At 43.5% G+C, this 21,120-nt stretch overlaps 1 protein-coding gene across 3 annotated transcripts in view; it reads left to right on the top strand.

The window, feature by feature from the left end:
* The window catches only part of LOC139280191 (voltage-gated potassium channel KCNC1-like), a 299,640-nt gene extending 279,171 nt beyond the window's left edge, over positions 1-20,469 (top strand). Inside the window, exons 2-4 of one of the 3 annotated variants that reach the window (XM_070899773.1) lie at positions 11,202-12,135; positions 15,460-15,657; positions 19,559-20,469. In XM_070899773.1, the coding sequence (XP_070755874.1) occupies positions 11,202-12,135; positions 15,460-15,657; positions 19,559-19,623 (1,197 nt within the window). In that variant the 3' untranslated portion in view covers positions 19,624-20,469. Of the gene's footprint in view, positions 1-11,201; positions 12,136-15,459; positions 15,658-18,658; positions 18,718-18,781 lie in introns of those variants that run through there. The other 2 variants (XM_070899772.1, XM_070899774.1) reach the window with 2 other exon arrangements.
* The last annotated feature ends 651 nt before the right edge of the window (positions 20,470-21,120 follow it).

Below are 21,120 nucleotides of genomic sequence, written 5' to 3'. Positions count from 1 at the left end.
GCTAGCGCTTGTGTGCTGAGAGATTTGTTTGGTGTTATCACTGGTGGACATAAACGCCTGTGCTATCGCAATGGCCTTACTGAGGGTCGGTGTCTCTACAGTCAAAAGTTTTCGTAGGATGGTCTCCTGGCCAATGTCCAATACAAAAAAATCTCTGAGCATTTGCTCCAGGTAGCCATCAAACTCACATTGTCCTGCAAGTCGCCTTAGCTCGGCGACGTAGCTCACCACTTCCTGACCTTCAGATCGCTGGCACGTGTAGAACCGATACCTCGCCATCAGCACGCTCTCCCTCGGGTTAAGATGCTCCCGAACCAGTGTACACAGCTCCTCATATGACTTATCTGTGGGTTTCATCGGAGCCAGAAGATTCTTCATGAGGCTGTAGGTCAGTGCCCCGTAGACTGTGTGGAGGACTGCTCTCCTTTTTGCAGCGCTTCCTTCTCCGTCCAGCTCGTTGACTACAAAGTACTGGTCTAGCCGTTTGACATAGGCTTCCCAGTCCTCACCCTCCAAGAACTTCTACAGGATGCCCATCGTTTGCTGCATCTTTGCGTTGGATTCGTATACTCGTCGCCAGTTATTATGTTCCTAACACAGATAAGACTGCACACAGGGAAGTTAAAGTAACGGTGACCTCAGTCTTTATTAAGACACTCCAGAGTGAGGAGCAGGCCTTAGGGGCCGGGTTATATACAGTGCTCCCAAGGGATGCTGGGATTCCCTGGGACTTCAGCGGAAGCGCTCCCTGGTGGCGGAACATGGGAGTGCATGCTTTACAGATACACAACACTGGGCACGTGAAGTGTCGTCGACGGACGAGAGCGCTCGGACGTCGTCCCAGTCCCAGCGTATCTTCCCCAGCCAGCTCCTGCCGAGCAGCGTGGGGCCATCGCCCGGTACCACCCAGAGTGGTAACTTGTGCACCGCTCCATCGTAGGAGACCTTTACAGTTGCACTGCCGATTACGGGAATCAGTTCCTTTCTGTATGTTCTCAGCTTAGTCCGAATGGGAGTCAGGACTGGCCTTGAGGCCTTGCTGCATCACAATTTATCAAAAGTCAGTCGAGGAGGCGGGAGCTCGGAGCAGCGCGAGTCCGGGGTCGGCGAGAGGCCTATAAAGGCCAGCGGGAGTCGAGCAGTTCGAGCAGTCAGTCGAGGAGGCGGGAGCTCGGAGCAGCGCGAGTCCGGGGTCGGCGAGAGGCGTACCGGTGCAGCTACAGGGAGAAGGCAAAGATACAAAGGTGACGTCACAGCCTAGAGGGTAAGTGATTGGCTGGTGATTGGTGAGTAGTTTTTCTTTTTCTTCTTATATTGGTCAGTAACTTTTAACATTGTTATTACCAGTTTAAGTGTATCTAAGGGTTAAGACATGGCAGGAGAGCTCGGTCGGGTGTTATGCTCCTCCTGTACCATGTGGGAACTCAGGGACGCTTCCGGTGTCCCTGACGACTACGTGTGCGGGAAGTGTGTCCACCTCCAGCTCCTGACGGTCCGCGTTACGGAGTTGGAGCTGAGGGTGGATTCACTCTGGAGCATCCACGATGCTGAGAATGACGTGAGTATCACGTGTAGTGAGTTGGTCTTACCGCAGGGAAAGGGTCCACAGCCAGATAGGGAATGGAAGACCAGCAGGAAGAGTAGTGCAAGGAAGGTAGTGCAGGGGTCCCCTGTGGTCATCCCCCTGCAAAACAGATACACCGCTTTGGGTACTGTTGAGGGGGATGACTCATCAGGGGAGGGCAGCAGCAGCCAAGTTCATGGCACCGTGGCTGGCTCTGCTGCACAGGAGGGCAAGAAAAAGAGTGGGAGAGCGATAGTGATAGGGGATTCAATTGTGAGGGGAATAGATAGGCGTTTCTGCGGCCGCAACCGAGACTCCAGGATGGTATGTTGCCTCCCTGGTGCAAGGGTCAAGGATGTCTCGGAGCGGGTGCAGGACATTCTGAAATGGGAGGGAGAACAGCCAGTTGTCGTGGTGCACATTGGTACCAACGACATAGGAAAAAAAAGGGATGAGGTCCTACAAAAAGAATTTAAGGAGCTAGGAGCTAAATTAAAAAGTAGGACCTCAAAAGTAGTAATCTCGGGATTGCTACCAGTGCCACGTGATAGTCAGAGTAGGAATCGCAGGATAGCGCAGATGAATACGTGGCTTGAGCAGTGGTGCAGCAGGGAGGGATTCAAATTCCTGGGGCATTGGGACCGGTTCTGGGGGAGGTGGGACCAGTACAAACCGGACGGTCTGCACCTGGGCAGGACCAGAACCAATGTCCTAGGGGGAGTGTTTGCTAGTGCTGTTGGGGAGGATTTAAACTAATATGGCAGGGGGATGGGAACCAATGCAGGGAGACAGAGGGAAACAAAAAGGAGACAAAAGCAAAAGACAGAAAGGAGATGAGGAAAAGTGGAGGGCAGAGAAACCCAAGGCAAAGAACAAAAAGGGCCACTGTACAGCAAAATTCTAAAAGGACAAAGGGTGTTAATAAAACAAGCCTGAAGGCTTTGTGTCTTAATGCAAGGAGTATCCGCAATAAGGTGGATGAATTAATTGTGCAAATAGATGTTAACAAATATGATGTGATTGGGATTACGGAGACGTGGCTCCAGGATGATCAGGGCTGGGAACTCAACATTCAGGGGTATTCAACATTCAGGAAGGATAGAATAAAAGGAAAAGGAGGTGGGGTAGCATTGCTGGTTAAAGAGGAGATTAATGCAATAGTTAGGAAAGACATTAGCTTGGATGATGTGGAATCTATATGGGTAGAGCTGCAGAACACCAAAGGGCAAAAAACGTTAGTAGGAGTTGTGTACAGACCTCCAAACAGTAGTAGTAATGTTGGGGAGGGCATCAAACAGGAAATTAGGGGTGCATGCAATAAAGGTGTAGCAGTTATAATGGGTGACTTTAATATGCACATAGATTGGGCTAGCCAAACTGGAAGCAATACGGTGGAGGAGGATTTCCTGGAGTGCATAAGGGATGGTTTTCTAGACCAATATGTTGAGGAACCAACTAGGGGGGAGGCCATCTTAGACTGGGTGTTGTGTAATGAGAGAGGATTAATTAGCAATCTCATTGTGCGAGGCCCCTTGGGGAAGAGTGACCATAATATGGTGGAATTCTGCATTAGGATGGAGAATGAAACAGTAATTTCAGAGACCATGGTCCAGAACTTAAAGAAGGGTAACTTTGAAGGTATGAGGCGTGAATTGGCTAGGATAGATTGGCGAATGATACTTAGGGGGTTGACTGTGGATGGGCAATGGCAGACATTTAGAGACCGCATGGATGAATTACAACAATTGTACATTCCTGTCTGGCGTAAAAATAAAAAAGGGAAGGTGGCTCAACCGTGGCTATCTAGGGAAATCAGGGATAGTATTAAAGTCAAGGAAGTGGCATACAAATTGGCCAGAAATAGCAGCGAACCTGGGGACTGGGAGAAATTTAGAACTCAGCAGAGGAGGACAAAGGGTTTGATTAGGGCAGGGAAAATGGAGTACGAGAAGAAGCTTGCAGGGAACATTAAGGCGGATTGCAAAAGTTTCTATAGGTATGTAAAGAGAAAAAGGTTGGTGAAGACAAACGTAGGTCCCCTGCAGTCAGAATCACGGGAAGTCATAACGGGGAACAAAGAAATGGCAGACCAATTGAACAAGTACTTTGGTTCGGTATTCACTAAGGAGGATACAAACAACCTTCCGGATATAAAAGGGGTCAGAGGGTCTAGTAAGGAGGGGGAACTGAGGGAAATCTTTATTAGTCGGGAAATTGTGTTGGGGAAATTGATGGGATTGAAGGCCGATAAATCCCCAGGGCCTGATGGACTGCATCCTAGAGTACTTAAGGAGGTGGCCTTGGAAATAGCGGATGCATTGACAGTCATTTTCCAACATTCCATTGACTCTGGATCAGTTCCTATGGAGTGGAGGGTAGCCAATGTAACCCCACTTTTTAAAAAAGGAGGGAGAGAGAAAACAGGGAATTATAGACCGGTCAGCCTGACCTCAGTAGTGGATAAAATGATGGAATCAATTATTAAGGATGTCATAGCAGTGCATCTGGAAAATGGTGACATGATAGGTCCAAGTCAGCATGGATTTGTGAAAGGGAAATCATGCTTGACAAATCTTCTGGAATTTTTTGAGGATGTTTCCAGTAAAGTGGACAAAGGAGAACCAGTTGATGTGGTATATTTGGACTTTCAGAAGGCTTTCGACAAGGTCCCACACAAGAGATTAATGTGCAAAGTTAAAGCACATGGGATTGGGGGTAGTGTGCTGACGTGGATTGAGAACTGGTTGTCAGACAGGAAGCAAAGAGTAGGAGTAAACGGGTACTTTTCAGAATGGCAGGCAGTGACTAGTGGAGTGCCGCAAGGTTCTGTGCTGGGGCCCCAGCTGTTTACATTGTACATTAATGATTTAGACGAGGGGATTAAATGCAGTATCTCCAAATTTGCGGATGATACTAAGTTGGGTGGCAGTGTGAGCTGCGAGGAGGATGCTATTAGGCTGCAGAGTGACTTGGATAGGTTAGGTGAGTGGGCAAATGCATGGCAGATGAAGTATAATGTGGATAAATGTGAGGTTATCCACTTTGATGGTAAAAACAGAGAGACAGACTATTATCTGAATGGTGACAGATTAGGAAAAGGGAAGGTGCAACGAGACCTGGGTGTCATGGTACATCAGTCATTGAAGGTTAGCATGCAGGTACAGCAGGCGGTTAAGAAAGCAAATGGCATGTTGGCCTTCATAGCGAGGGGATTTGAATACAGGGGCAGGGAGGTGTTGCTACAGTTGTACAGGGCCTTGGTGAGGCCACACCTGGAGTATTGTGTACAGTTTTGGTCTCCTAACTTGAGGAAGGACATTCTTGCTATTGAGGGAGTGCAGCGAAGGTTCACCAGACTGATTCCCGGGATGGCGGGACTGACCTATCAAGAAAGATTGGATCAACTGGGCTTGTATTCACTGGAGTTCAGAAGAATGAGAGGGGACCTCATAGAAACGTTTAAAATTCTGACGGGTTTAGACAGGTTAGATGCAGAAAGAATGTTCCCAATGTTGGGGAAGTCCAGAACCAGGGGTCACAGTCTGAGGATAAGGGGTAAGCCATTTAGGACCGAGATGAGGAGAAACTTCTTCACCCAGAGAGTGGTGAACCTGTGGAATTCTCTACCACAGAAAGTAGTTGAGGCCAATTCACTAAATATATTCAAAAGGGAGTTAGATGAAGTCCTTACTACTCGAGGGATCAGGGGTTATGGCGAGAAAGCAGGAAGGGGGTACTGAAGTTTCATGTTCAGCCATGAACTCATTGAATGGCGGTGCAGGCTAGAAGGGCTGAATGGCCTGCTCCTGCACCTATTTTCTATGTTTCTATGTTTCTATGCTCATAATGGGCTGGCTCGCACCTGTGTCCAGCTCCATTGACACCGGGAGTCCATTTAATTCAACCTTCAGCATTATCGGGGAACACTTTGTGGTAAATGTGTGCACCCCATATACCTCTGCCTCCTCGGTCTGATGCTCTGGTTTGCCGTGATCCACCATGGATCTGTCCTCCTCTGCAACATGGTGGTTTGCAGGATTAGCAGGGTTTGCAGCTTGCCTGCACATCTGTTGGAGTTGTCCCATTGTTCCATAGCCCTTGCAAACGTATTCTTTGTAGCGGCATGAATGGAAACGATGATCACCCCGCAGCGCCAACAAGGTGTTAATGGCCTTGCATTCATCACCCTTGATGGCGGACTCTGAGACATCTGCGGACATGCAGCTGCAGGCATGTGAGGCCTGCCCTGTACATTACAATTCGAAAACAACATTACTTTGTTCACAGTACTTACAACAGCACTCGTGTGCTGAGAGATTTGTTTGGTATTGTCACTGGTGGCGATGAACGCCTGGGCTATCGCTATGGCTTTACTCAAGGTTGGGGTCTCTAAAGTTAAAAGTTTGCGAAGTATTACTTCATGGCCAATGGCAAGTAGAAAGAAGTCCTTGAGCATGTGCTCGAAGTGTCCTTCAAATTTGCAATGTCCTGCAAGGCCCCTTAGCTCGGCGACATAGCTCGCCACTTCCTGGCCCTCAGATCTCTTGTACGTGTGGAACCGGTACCTCGCCATCAGAACGCTTTCCTTCGGGTTCAGATGTTCCTGGACCAGTGTGCACAACTCATCATATGACTTCTCTGTGGGTTTCGCTGGAGCAAGCAGATTTTTCATGAGGCCGTATGTTGGTGCCCCGCAAACGGTGAGGAGGATCGCCCTTCGTTTGGCAGCGTTCCCTTCTCCTTCCAGCTCATTGGCCACGAAGTATTGGTCGAGTTACTCCACGAAGGTTTCCCAATCATCTCCCTCCGAAAATGTCTCCAGGATGCCCACTGTTCTCTCCATTGTTGCGGTGGGGTTTGTCATCTGTATCTCGTCGCCAGTTGTTATGTATTGAATAAAGAGTCTGACCAGATACTGTGAGCCCAAAGTAAGGTGTGACCATAGTCCTTTATTACAGGTCTCCAGAGTGCCTCTCCAGCTTGTGAGGCCTCCTTATGTACAGGTGCTCCAAAGGGATTGTGGGATCCCGTGGGACTCCAGGGGATGAGCCCTCTGGTGGTTAAACAAGGTATTTACAGGTTTTATTTATATAACAGTATGGAGGCTCAACACAGAGACCCCTGTTTTATTTCTACATGAATTCCTTTGTCCTTGTGTATTTGTCAGTATTTAGAATGAAACATTGTGCCATTTCATACCCTTGAGCAGTCAGGCCAAAGATGACAAGGTCAGGTACAAATCAGAGTTCCATGTGAATTAACCTGGCAATGTGCCAGTATAGACTTTAGATTATTACATTGACAAATAAAGTCAATGCAATAATTTAAAGTCGATACTGGGACTGTCTCGACAATGCAAATGGTTGCCAGGCTGGAATTTTAAATGGTCAGTGAAATGAACCTTTATTATCATGAAGTGGGGCGAGGAATTTGCTCATTATTCAAAGTAAAGTTGCAGGTTTTGAAGGGTGAGAATCAGAAAGCGACATTTTTAACAGTTCTGCTAACTTTGGGGTTTCTGTCCTCACCCCAAACAGCTTTCAAAAAAGGTTGACTGATTCCTGGCCTAGAATTTCCTTGATGCTGTTGCAACTTTAAAAAGGATTTGCACCCACTGCTAACCTCTACACATGACTTACCTGAGTCTGCCCATTTACACTCCCATTGTGCAGAACTTGGGTAAAACTGATGTCGGCAGCAGTCCTCTGCACAGCCTTTAAAAAGACAGTTGAGACTGCACTCGTCAGCAACAGATGGGGGCGAGGGGGGGTTGGGGGGTAAGAGAGGAACAGTGCCTCTTTCACTTCACCCAATAAGTTCACCGCCTGCTGTACCAATATTTTTATTACAGGTACACTGAATTATGACCAGTCAAGTACCATCTGTGCCCAGAGGTCATCAGGACATGGTGCCAAGCCAACTTCACTCATTCAGACCTCCAAGCCCTCCTTGGGGCATTAAAGGCAGAATAAACATACGTTTAGGTGTGGATGCCATCAAGTTACCCAGAATGATCATGAGTGCTACCTGGAGGGAGATGGCGCTGGAAGCGACTGCTGACTCCTTCACCCAAGGACTGCAGAACAGTTGCACAAGAAATTGGGCTTCCTCAGTTTGGCAGGCACGGTGACACACTGCCCACCCTGGGCACCGGCAGTCTTCACCCTCTTCAGGCAACACCTACTCAGCTAATCTTTCGCTGTACTCTCTGGTTAACATAGAAACATAGAAACATAGAAGGAGACTCTTGTTCAGCTTCTTGCTCTATGGATTCCCTCACAACAATTACACAACTCTAAAGCCCTTTCCTCCATTTTAGCAGCCACATAATCCTATGAGGAGGATGCTAAGAGGCTGCAGGGTGACTTGGACAGGTTGGGTGAGTGGGCAAATGCATGGCAGATGCAGTATAATGTGGATAAATGTGAGGTTTTCCACTTTGGTGGCAAAAACAGGAAGGCAGAATACTATTTGAATGGTGACTGATAATAAAAGGGGAGGTGCAACGAGACCTGGGTGTCATGGTACATCAGTCATTGAAAGTTGGCATTCAGGTACAGCAGGCGATGAAGAAGGCAAATGGCATGTTGGCCTTCATAGCGAGAGGATTTGATTATAGGAGCAGGGAGGTCTTACTGCAGTTGGACAGGGCCTTGGTAAGGCCACACCTTGAATATTGTGTACAGTTTTGGTCTCCTAATCTGAGGAAGGACATTCTTGTTATTGAGGGAGTGCAGCGAAGGTTCACCAGACTGATTCCTGGGATGGCACGACTGACATATGAAGAAAGACTGGATCGACTTGGCTTATAGTAACTGGAATTTAGAAGAATGAGAGGGGATCTCATAGAAACATATAAAATTCTGACTGGATTGGACAGGTTAGATACAGGAAGAATGTTCCCAATGTTGGGGAAGTCCAGAACCAGGGGTCACAGTCTAAGGAGAAGGGGTAAGCCATTTAGGACCGAGATGATGAGAAACTTCTTCACTCAGAGAATTGTGAACCTGTGGAATTCTCTACCACTGAAAGTTGTTGAGGCCAGTTCATTAGATATATTCAAAAGGGAGTTAGATGTGGCCCTTACGGCTAAAGGGATCAAGGGGTATGGAGAGAAAGCAGGAAAGGGGTACTGAGGTGAATGATCAGCCATGATCATATTGAATGGTGGTGCAGGCTCGAAGGGCCGAATGGCCTACTCCCGCACCTATTTTCTATGTTTCTATGTTTCTATCTCTTCACCTAGAATCATACACCACAGGAGGAGACCATCATACCTGTGCCGGCTCTCTGAAAGAACGATCCAGTTAGTCCCACTCCCCCGCTCTTTCTCCATAGCGTTGCAGATTTTAATTTTCAAGTAGTTATCCAATTCCCTGTTTGAACGTTACTGTTTGAATCTACTCCCACCGCCCTTTCGAGCAGTGTGTTCCAGATCATAAAAACTTGCTGCAGAAAAAAATGTCCCCTCATCTCCCCTGGTTCTTTTGCTAACTACCTTAACTCTCAGGTTACTGACCCTCCTGCCAATGGAAACAGTTTCTCTCTACCTACTCGATCAAAACCTTTCATAGTTTTGAATACCACTATTACATTCGCCTTAACCTTCTCTTGCTCTAAAGAAAATAACCCCAGTACATCTAGTCTCTCCACATAACTGATGGAGCTCACTCCGAGTACTATTCTAGTGAATCTCCTCTGCACCCTCGCCAAGGCCTTGACATCCTTCCTAAAGTGTGGTGCCCAGATTTGAACACAATACTCCAGTGATTTATAAAGGCTTAGCATAACTTCCCTGCTTCCTGTCTCATGCCACTTGGCACACACTCCTCAACTGGTAGCCTTACCCTCATTCGCTCTGTCTTCTTGCAGGAGAAATTCGTACAAAATGTCTGCCACAGACTGGGCACTGGATTGGGGGGGCTGGGGGGGGGGGGTCCCCAGCCTTAAGTAACCCATCTCCTTCAAGGAAAAGGCCAGGGAGAATTTGGGGAAGAACTTAGCTCTTGCTGTGAGAGATGCCAAGGACAGGGTAATCTTCCAGTGCTTGGCTATATAAATGCATATTGTTGGTATTACTATCTAAGGACCGACACTCACATTTCCTTGCCTTACTGTGAAATAAAACTGCTTATCGATTTGTATCAAGCCTCATCTCACCAAGTGTTTGCTTAGTCTTCCTCCAAAGAGATTGAAGAAGGACCATGCAAAAGATATGCTCATTCTACTCAATCATGTTTTTCTCCTTCCTTTCTGCAAGGGATCATAGCTCCTTGGAATTAAAGAATCCTGTAGAAATGGGACCATTGCTCTTGGTGAAGATTTATCAAAGACAGACAAACATAGAATTTTAAAACTCTCATGCTGTACACGATAGCTTGCTGTTGGTTACAGTAACAGTTGCATCCATCATAAACCAACAATGATGCCTTCATGGGCTCCTGCATTCATCCTCTCAGTGCTCGAAATGTTTATGCTATTATAAGTATATCCTGGTGACTTTGGTTGAGTGTGTTGCTCTAATTAATCTGGGTGCAAGGGAACAAGGAGGAGTTTGAGTTAAATGGAACAATTCTATAATGTGATGACCACGAAAGACATCTAGAGGTTATAAGCATAGAAATTATTTTGTTGTGAGCTTGGCATAAAAATTCTGAAAATAAATGTGTGCATGCCTCTATTAAAATAACAGATGAAGGACAAGCCTACGAAAGTATTAAGCACCCATTTGCTAACATGTTATGAAGTCTTTAATTCAGTCTTTGGTTGTAGTGAAAAAGATAAATAAGGTATTAGATTGTATTAGCAGAAGGTTAGAGTTCAAAGTGAAAAGTTTGAATTACTGCTATATAAGGCATTGGCCTGACTGCATTTGGAGCATTGTCTGCAGTTCTGGTCACCCAATCATATGAAGGATATCATTGGTCTTGAGATGGTAAAGAAGCAAGTAGTAAATATGTCAGTTATCAGCAATCTAACTATGAAGAAAGATTAGGGAAGTTGGGCTTATTTTCTTTGGAAAAGCAACTTCAACATGCCTTTACTGAAGTTTTCAAGATTATAAAGGAATTGACACCATTGATCCATGCAATTTTTCACAATGGTAAAAGGTTTTAATTAAAGGTGACACAAGTTAAAGAATAAGAATGTTAGGAGTCTGAGGGGAAATTGGATGGAACTTTTAACATCCAAATGAATAATGAAATAAGTTATTGGAGAAGGCCATTGAAGCAGACAATATAAGTGGTTTCATGAGGCAACTGGTTGCATTTCTGAGAAGAAGCAATTGAGGGATATGAGAGTAAGTTGAATAGTCCTCTGCTCCAAGCAAGGAGCCATGATCATAGTGAGCTCAGATAAGAGATGGATAATAACTTTGTCGGTGCTGATTTTCCCACCCATGCTTCTTTTAGGCAGGATTCCCTACTGGGACCACGGGGTCACCAAAGTTACCCTGTAGTGAGAAGGCAGGTAAGTCGGATTGTGAGAAATCAGGAAGGAGCAAGCTTGTTGGGAATAATGGCTTTCTCCTGTTTGCAGAAGTATTGTGTTCTTGTGGTTCAGAACCTCTGTGCTGATTTTATCTGAGCTTCCAATTCCTGCCAGTGACGTTTCTCTTCCCTTTTTATCTTCACAGTACTGTGCTTTTGCTTCGCTTTTCTTCATCCTGGTGTCAATCAGCACCTTCTGCCTCGAGACCCACGAGGCATTCAACCCAATCGTTAACAAAACGGAGATAGTAAGGATTGGAAACGAGACCCGGATGGAAACCACTCAGGAAACAGAAACGGAAGCCTTCTTAATGTACATCGAAGGAGTATGTGTGGTATGGTTTACCTTTGAGTTTCTCATGAGGATCACGTTCTGCCCCAACAAAGTGGAGTTTATCAAGAATTCTCTCAATATCATCGACTTTGTGGCCATTCTGCCCTTCTATCTGGAGGTAGGACTCAGTGCTTTGTCTTCCAAAGCGGCAAAGGATGTTCTGGGCTTCCTGAGAGTGGTGCGCTTTGTCCGCATCCTGCGAATCTTCAAGCTGACCCGGCATTTTGTTGGACTGAGAGTTTTAGGACATACTTTGCGTGCAAGCACCAACGAATTCCTGCTGCTCATTATCTTCTTGGCACTTGGCGTGCTGATATTTGCCACCATGATCTACTATGCTGAGCGGATCGGTGCTAAGCCCAATGACCTGAGAGCCGATCAACACACACACTTCAAAAATATTCCGATTGGATTCTGGTGGGCCGTGGTAACCATGACTACACTTGGCTATGGAGACATGTATCCTCAGACATGGTCAGGCATGTTGGTAGGAGCCCTCTGTGCTCTCTCGGGTGTGCTGACCATTGCTATGCCAGTCCCTGTTATTGTCAATAATTTTGGAATGTATTATTCCTTAGCAATGGCCAAACAAAAATTACCAAAGAAGAAAAAGAAGCATATACCGAGACCGCCCCAACTGGGATCCCCCAATTATTGTAAATCTGGGGTAAACTCTCCACATCACAGTACACAGAGTGACACATGCCCACTCGCTCAGGAAGAGATTTTAGAAATAAACAGAGCAGGTAGGAAACCTCTTAGAGGAATGTCCATCTGACCCTCAAATGCCTCCTTTGCACCTATCCCTGGTCGTCATTTTATTATCCCAACCAGCTTTGGGTTGCTAGAAAGGCAGCACATTTAAGCCATGCCAGTGTTTTGTATGAAATGTCCTTTTAGTAAGCATGTTACCAAATAGGGTGCAGTCAATCTGGTAAGATCCTACTTTGGAACAATATCATTCGTCATTGAGGTAACCCAATAACACCAGCCACTTGTGGATTCTTGGTATGATCTGTAAATGAATGGCTTCTGGGACTTTGTTTTAAAGGGAAAAAAAGCAAAAAAATGATGATTTGTATCCCAGAATGGCTACCAATATTCTATTTATCTGAAGTATTTAGCATTATTCATAGTTTACTTGTTATTTATCTCTAGAATTAGGTATTGCTATCTAGCAGGTGGATTTAGGAGAGTCCATGGCCTTGTTTGGTCAACTGTGGGAATCAAGATTGGGGGGAAAGAATAATCTCTGGGTATAAGGAAATGTGAGATTAATGAAGATTATACCCCAGGCTAAACTGAGGGCTTTGGATTCCAAATCGTTTCTCTGGATACTAATTACTGGCTCTCCTACAGGAACCTTGCTGCATGAACATATATACAGTGTTAGGCTTGAAACTCCAAGAGAAGCAGTATAGAGGAGTTTCACCGCAAAGCATATTACTCCCAACCTTAGTTTGTCTTTATGTAAATATATCTCTGTTGCTCTTAAACGTCTGCTGTGTATTCTCCTTGAAATAACATAGTGCAATAGTACAAATAATATTATATCTCTGTAACCTAATGTGAGAAGGAGCCACTTTCCCTGCTGTTTCCGAGTGAATTAGCATAAAATAATTGTGCATTTTAGTACAAAAGATGTTTAACTCTTTCAATGAGAGAAATATAGTCACATAATCACATCAGATTAAGATGTTTCTGACACCTATTTTAGTATTAAAATTTTTAGCCGAGAAATTGCTTTTTGTATACTAATAGACGCATTTAAAATAAACATGGTAGCACCTCTGCACTAAACTAGGACTGTCAAGCAAATGCTTTAAGTGTGCGTCTGCTAATATCACAAACAGTAATGTCTTATTTTGCTTTTACAAATAGTCTTTTGAGAGAAAAAAAAGATATTAAAGTATAAACAGAGAGGTTAATCCCAGGATATTTAGCAGTGAACTATGTTTCTAAAACACAAGAGTTGAAATTACGGTTGGCAAGGTTATCATACAAAGGCTTAATGCACTCGTACTATTTTTCTCCTTTTTTAACAGTGAAGTTATTGATTCATTTTAACCAATGATCATCATCATTAAAATAGCAGAGAGGACTTTAAAATGAGTGCAGGAAGCAGTCATACAATAACATTGTCAACAGTAATTTCCACTTTACTTACTACTTTTAAATTCACTGTCTTTTGATGGTGCATCTCTCTTTAGCACATTTTATATTTCTGCTTTGGTAAATCAGTGTTTCCATGGTGATTAGCGTGTAAACTGCTATCCTGTACATTTTCGACCAGCCTATGGGTACTGCTGGGGTCCTTTGGAAACAAGATACAAAAGTGACTTTCCACCAATTGAAGTCAAGGTTATTGGTAATGGTCTACTTCACTTCTCGTCCCCACACAACAACACACCTCATCAAGTCAGCCCTAATGCACAACTCCACACGCAGTCTAATTTCAATCCTACTCCCAGTTCTTCCCTTACCCTCATTAACACACTACTCCCAGCTTCCCTCCAACCCCACTCATCTCCCAAAAATCTCATGTCTGATTTTGAAATAATCAAACATCTGGATGTGGAACTCAGTTCAATTCATGAAACTAGCAGTGATGAGAATGATTCGTGAATACCTCATTAACTGTGCTGCAGAATAAAGCAACGGATTTAATTCCCAGACAAACTAATATTTCTAAGCGTAATACCTTTGCTGTGCAGGTGCAGTTGCATTTAATTGAACACATAATGCATCTTTGCACTATATTTCTGTAGCTAGCTGTCTCCAGCTGGCAATGTTCCCTTTCCCACTTTTGTCCCTGTGCTGTTCACAAATGGCCAATATACATAGACAGTTAAATAAAAGCTCACAGAGAAAGGGAGGGAGAATTAGAGAAGAAGGATCGCAGTATTGACATCTTGATCCATAAGAGCCATTCTGTTGTCTGGCAGCATTATACAAAATATATAAAACCACAAATGTTTAATTAATGAGCTGCTACTTAAACCATCCAATTAGGAGGTGGCCAAAAACATGCCAGTTACTGAGTCTCGAGTTCATTGTCCTCCTCCAAATCCTCATAAACAGCTTCTTCAGCATCCTTTCTATGCTCTTCGCAATATTTGTCATCTTCTTCCCATTTTAATACCTTCCTCACCATTTCAGCATTTTCCGCCACATATTCCTTCCCACATTCACACTACACTTTGTCATTCTCGCAGATGTACACTATTTCACTCACCATATTTGGTGAGTTTTTTTGGGGGTGGGGCGAAGAAGAGAAATGCATCCTATTCATTGTGACAATATGCAAGTGATAAGATGATGTGTTACAAAGCATTTTGTGACATTGGGACATGTGTTTGCGATCAAAGGAAACAGAATTGCTCACACTTTCTTCTGTAGATAGTGATCATGCATTGGGTTGGTAATGGACTTTGTTGAGGGATGCCAGCGGCTGATGGATCAGACTGATGCCACATGGTAATAGGCCTGCACAGGTGATTCAAAGCCTTGCTGCCTGCAAAAAAAAAGTTGAGCACAAGACTGTGTCAGAACAAATACTACTTACAGTTTCAGCCTGCACCATAATCTTTGATCTACAGGCATGACCTGAACAATCCCCAATCACTTCTGTATTAAGCCCGCTGGCCATAGAGTCGCCCCAGTCAACACTTCTTGATGGCCGTCTCCTACTATAGAAATTATATAAAAATATTTCCTGTACAGCGCATTAATCACAATAACATGTATTGATATCCCTCCATCAGCCAGTGTTACAGAATGATTTTTTCTGTCTCTCAAAGTCCTGTTCATTCCATTCCATGCACTTTGAAGTTAGTTACTTTTCTCCAAAACGATGAAACCTATCTCTCAAATGTTTGGTGCCGTTGCTTACTATATTTGTGTGATTTCATTTGCAAATGCAAAATATTTTATTGGCTGAATGTGCTGCCTCTGGAGTAACTTTAGTAGATTGCATAGAGCGTTACAAAGCATAGATTCTACTAACCTTTAGTAAGAAACGCAAACATAATACTTAGCATTTCATTCAGCTTTTGCTTGTATATTTGAAGATTTTAAACAGAACGGTGATGCAGCAAATGCAGCATTGGCAAACGAAGATTGTCCTCATATTGACCAGGCACTGACGCCTGAGGATCACCTCCCCTTCACTCGTTCTAACACCAGGGAGAGGAATGCCAGAGACGGGCCCTGCTTCCTCTTATCAACCGGGGAATTTGCATGTCCACCCGATGGAGGAATAAGAAAGGGTACGTAATACACAGGCAAGATACAGTAACCTTATAGGTATACATATCAATCTGTTAATCTAGTATTGCTAGGATATACAGCTGCATTGGAGAAGGTATATCATGGATTAATAAGCAATGCTTAGCTGTGTAGAGTAATTGTCTATGAAATTCCATAGAGATTTTAGAAAGACGCTAAGCGCCATGAATTAAAGTGTAGAATTTCATTCAAGTCCTCTCACTGGTGTATTGTATATATATATATGTATATATATAGATCTATACATAGAGAGACAGTATTATCCAAACCATACCATTGGTGTGGTATATAGGAGCTTCATGTGCCATTTCTGATGGACAGTCTTCTATAGAGAACATTTAATATGTAAATATAATTTATAAAGTAAATTAAAAGCCAGACTAAAAATTTGATCTCAACACTTTCATAAGAAAGTAGCTCGAAAACCTCAGCTAAAATTATCTTTGTAGCAAAGTGTTGAATTTGATTCCGTATTGGACAGATTGGCTAAAGAGTGATTCACTAGTGTGTTTCAATGTCAGCATATTGTTGGCCCATGGAAGTGTGTTTCTACCAGCATGAACGATGGAAACCTTTCAGCTTAAATCCATCCTGTATGTGTTCCAGTAGATCTGTTCAATGTTAAGTTTTTTGTGCATGTTTGAAATGGAATTGGTTGCATGTCTAGTCCTTAAACGCTTCAATGGACTTCAGAATAGTATCAAATTGGCATCAAAAAGAGGCCAATTCCCACTGAGATGAAAGACTAAAGAGTTTCCAAGCATCCCTTCAGGCCATTGCATACATTATATGGAGTGAGATTAACATGGAGTTTAACCTCAGAGCAAACACATCGATCGGGTTTCCACACAGAGAGGGCACTAATGTCTGACAGAAGAGCTTTCATGAAGTTAAATTTGGTAAAGCCAACTGATTAACCCATTTTCTAGTTATTCACTCATAATAAAAGAAATAAGCAAATGGAATAACTTTGACATAGCTTATTTTACCAGTGCAATCTGAGCATTGCATGTTATGTCCAGTTAGTTTAATTTTTACATCTTTTCAGTGTTTACTGCATTTGGCTTCCATTGTTCAGGTCTTATGGAGCTGTATAACTAGAATGGAGTCAACTATTCAATACCTTGATGAGTAGGTCTCTATGCTAACATGAGGCTAACCTAATAACCTCATATTTCTGAGGCATTCATTTTCTGATGCAAGCAAAGGAATTTCAATCACAACCTGTTACGTGTGAAGCTGTGGCACTTGCCCGGTTTGAAAGTTGAAAATTGCCATGGGGTAGGGGGGATGGTGGTTGTGTGAGGGGCTTGATTTGTTGATTTATATGCTAACCTCTATGACCTGGGTTCAACCAAACCTAGACTGCTGGGATGAACGTCTCCTCTATCTGTTGGCTGAGTCTGCATAGCCTTCTGGGTGGGAATGGGCTCTCTGAACTAAAACCTGTCCCTAATTTGGCAATTTCACAGACTGAGGGTGTGGAAAATGGAAAAAAAGTGCTCCCTGGGTACTGTTGCTCGAGGTAAGGGCTGTACTGAAGCAGATTAGAGAGAGTTTTACTCGGCCTCTAGCGATACTATACTATACAATACGTGCCCTAGAAATGCTGGATATGGACAGTGCTGAACATGGGTGCCATTTCCTCAGCACTGATATTGCTTGCCTTGACCTGTACAAAATTCACACAAAAAGTTTGATATGAAAACAGCTTGTTTTGAAAATATTCCACTATTTTCTCCACTGAACCAATGCGTTGCTATGGTATAGTTTAGGTTAATTTCACTTTCCGCTTGGTTCCTTTATAGACAAAAGGGTAACTAAAAATCAGGTGCCAGAAAATAATTAAGTTGTCTTTCTCATTTTATAATTCCTACCTCAGAAAAATTCTGCAACCTTTCATTTTATTTCTGTGTTTTTGTTCTCTAATTAAGAATTATTTTGAAATCAATATTTAACAGTTTAGCATTGCCCTGTTTAATGTGCCTCGGAATATTTGTGTGCTATAATTTAAGTCTTGAAAGACCCTGTTTTCCATATTGCCCTGGTGCATGGACTCTGTTGTTGAGTCAAGCCTGCCAGCTATAAAGGCATCACCAGCCTTGATGTTATTTGATTTTGACAATTTTTTCCTCACCCCATTTTTAACACAATGCCAACTGCTTCACATGATCAGTCTATCATGAATAAATAATGGTGGCAAAGGGACCCGGGCACAGAGAATGGTCATTGCCGATCTGCAGAGATCAAAAGCTGAGAGCAATTGAACTTGGCAGCTAGTTCCCCTTGCAGGCCAGTTACATTTTGTTGCTCATTTGCTTCACTGACTTGGAGTATTTCACTGAAATGTTGCCATCTCAAGGATGACACAAAGGCTTCCTTTTTAACTTATAAAAAAATTAATCCACGGGATGTGGGCAAGGCCGATATTTATTGCCCATCCCTAATTGCCCTTGAGAAGGTGGTGGTGAGCCGCCTTCTTGAACCGCTGCAGTCCGTGTGGTGAAGGTGCTCCCACAGTGAGGTTAGGAGTTATACTTTGTCGTAGCGGTTTACTAGAACCGAGTGTCTCGCTGGGCCATTTCAGAGGGCAGTTAAGAGTCAACCACATTGCTGTGGGTCTGGAGACACATATAGGTCAGACCGGGTAAGGGCGGCAGATTTCCTTCCCTAAAGGGCATTAGTGAACCAGATGGGGTTTTTACGAGTAAAATTTACTCCAAAACTGATAGTCCTGATCTCCTAAAATGGTAAATTGAACTACATTATGACTAAACAGAGATTAATAGCTCCCTGAAACAGAATTATAGTCTGATTACCACAGGGGCTGGCACTATGGACACCATGTCCAACAGAACATTCATAGATATCACATCTCCGAAGGGCGTTCTGAAGAACTATTGTCTGGTGAAGTAAGGGTTGTTAACCTAGGGAGATAGAAGCAAGCCCTAGTAACTACTTCTCTTTGTCTTTCATTAACAGTGATACTACTCTGAGCATGCAAGTGCATGGAGATGCTGTATCAGACTGGCAATGATGTAGACTCATCATTATCCATTCTATTGTTGATCCAATGCTGTGCTTTGCATTTTTCCTTACATAAAGGTTTTGAAAACTCAAGGAGCCTAAACAACAGAGTTGGCATGAGCAGAAATATACTAAAATTGCCTTCAGTGTCTTCTTCGCTCTACAGCTCTCCTTGTCCATTGAGACATTCTCCGTCTCCCATACCATCCATTTTATAGCATGGATTAGTAGCTGAGAATGGTCCAAAGCTTTAGTCCTGCAGCCTATACTGTCTTGCATAAAACCAGGTAATAAGTCTGAAGATCGCATGTCTCTGGGTAGCACCTTGCTGTTGGTGGTTCTACTGTTGACGTTAGGTGGGTCGAGCCTTGGTAGTTTCTAGATGACATTACTCAGGCACATGGCGGCATTGGTGGTCCGTATGCTGCATGCGTTTGGTACATAGATGGAGGTTGTGCAGTTCCCAATAATTGATGGTGCAGCCCGTTGCTATGGTTGCCTAATTTTCCAAGTATGAATACACTGGCTCTTTGGGAATGAGTAATCTTTATGTCTGTCGCTGCACCTGGTCAACGTTTGAAGATTTCTTTCCCAGGGTCTTTTGAGCCGTAGGACCCTGAAGGAGTTCAGGCAAACATGCACAGTTTGAGATGCCATTGCATGGAAGCCAAACCGGTTGCGAGCAATACTCTGTAGAGGTCCCAGTAAGTCTGGGTGCATGTGAAGGTCTCTAGAAGAAGGACGCTGCCGCCTCTGCATGTAGCTATAAATTTATTTAACAGAAACAAAATGCCGCATTTGTGTTGAAGGACAGGGGAAGGAAGCTCAAGTATTCACTGTATTCTTTGCATTCAGATTTCTGCAAAGGCAGCCCTGTCATTGCTAAATATATGCAAGCAGGGGCAGTCAGAGTAACTTAATGAGCTGGGACAGAATTGGACGCTCTGTGGGCAATTATCTGCCCACTGGGAACATTTCAAGAGAAGAAGACCCACCTCTTTAGGACAAGCAAAGCTACTCCAAGCCAAACAGGTTTCTAAGGACCATTGTATGTTACAGAATTGACCCAGAGTTGTTGGCTGTTTCTAAAGCCTATTGTTTCTGAAAATAAAACTGTAGAAGATTTGTAATTGTTTGCCAGCATGAACTGCATGTTCTAGAAACTGTAATTCTATGATTAACCTTGAAATCAGAAGTTCTGTTTCCTTCCAAACTCCTTTAATTTTCCATAACTTTGATGTAACCATAATGTAAAAGAATTACAATGAACTACATTTATTTGCAATGGATTGCTTCTTTTTGTACTTTTCATGAAACTGTGCAAGATTAGAGAAAATTATATGTAGGTGGCGATCGGTCATATTGACCACTCCTCCATGCTTCAGATCTCCATCAGAAACAAGTTGTTAAAACCATGTATTCAGAAAGCACTTTTGCCCCTGTCTCTGATTAGGTTGGCATGCTAGTGATCTTGTATTTTCTGGACATCACGTGTATCTCTATGGATATTAACTCTTCATCCAGATGGTCTTGGCCTGTTTCCATTTACCAGTGTATATTTCAGACTTGCAGACTCTCAATTAGGAAGTGTGCATTCCATTGAACAGTACCAATTTATCTGTGTCGTTTTCCGTGGCAGGACTGCCAGTCCAAGTCAGCGAATGACTTCACTCCAATTTGGTCTCCTAAAGTTGGAATCAATACTTCAGCACTGTATGCAATTTAGTTCTGAATACGTGCATGCACAATATGATATGCAAAAAAAATCTAGCATGAAATAAATTTTGTATTAAATCATTCTCTGCTTGCCCTGTTTGGTTTATTTTGTGGTCTTTAATGTGAGTCCTGCACTGATGGGTTCACTGCGATGTCCGAATACAAATAAGGAAGGGTCAGACTGGTGGTATTGGGAGCTTGGCTTATCTCCAAATAATGGATGAGTGATCCATGGGAAGGAACTGCTCCAGGACGGGCTGGGAACGCTGTTACTTATCACCAAAGGCTCAGATGCAGTCTTAAAATTTATCTATAATTTAGAAACTTGTTTAATTATGGATTGTATTATTCAAAAGGTAATGTAGCTGTCAAAAGCAGAATCCTTTTGAGAGGAATGAATACTGCCGACATTTTCTGCTAACGATGCCCTACTTCACATGAAACATTTTTTGGCACTGAGATTTGATGGTGCCACCCGTTAATTTAATTATCTTCTTGAATCTAGCATCTGGGTTCAAATCTATCTTTGACACAGGAGATGGAGGCATTCAGTATCTAAAGGGAAACTGGGTAATGTTGAAGATTGTTTCTGATTATTAACAATAACCTGGGAGAAAAACCAAACCTATAGAGGGTGATTTTAGCCTGATCCGTCCGGCGGGAACAGGCCGGGTTCAGGTCTGATGCCCACCCGATTTTAC

The sequence above is a fragment of the Pristiophorus japonicus genome, chromosome 14 (genome assembly GCF_044704955.1).
Source record: "Pristiophorus japonicus isolate sPriJap1 chromosome 14, sPriJap1.hap1, whole genome shotgun sequence".
Taxonomy (NCBI): Eukaryota; Metazoa; Chordata; class Chondrichthyes; family Pristiophoridae; genus Pristiophorus; species Pristiophorus japonicus.
This window is presented reverse-complemented; position numbering and strand designations above follow the sequence as displayed.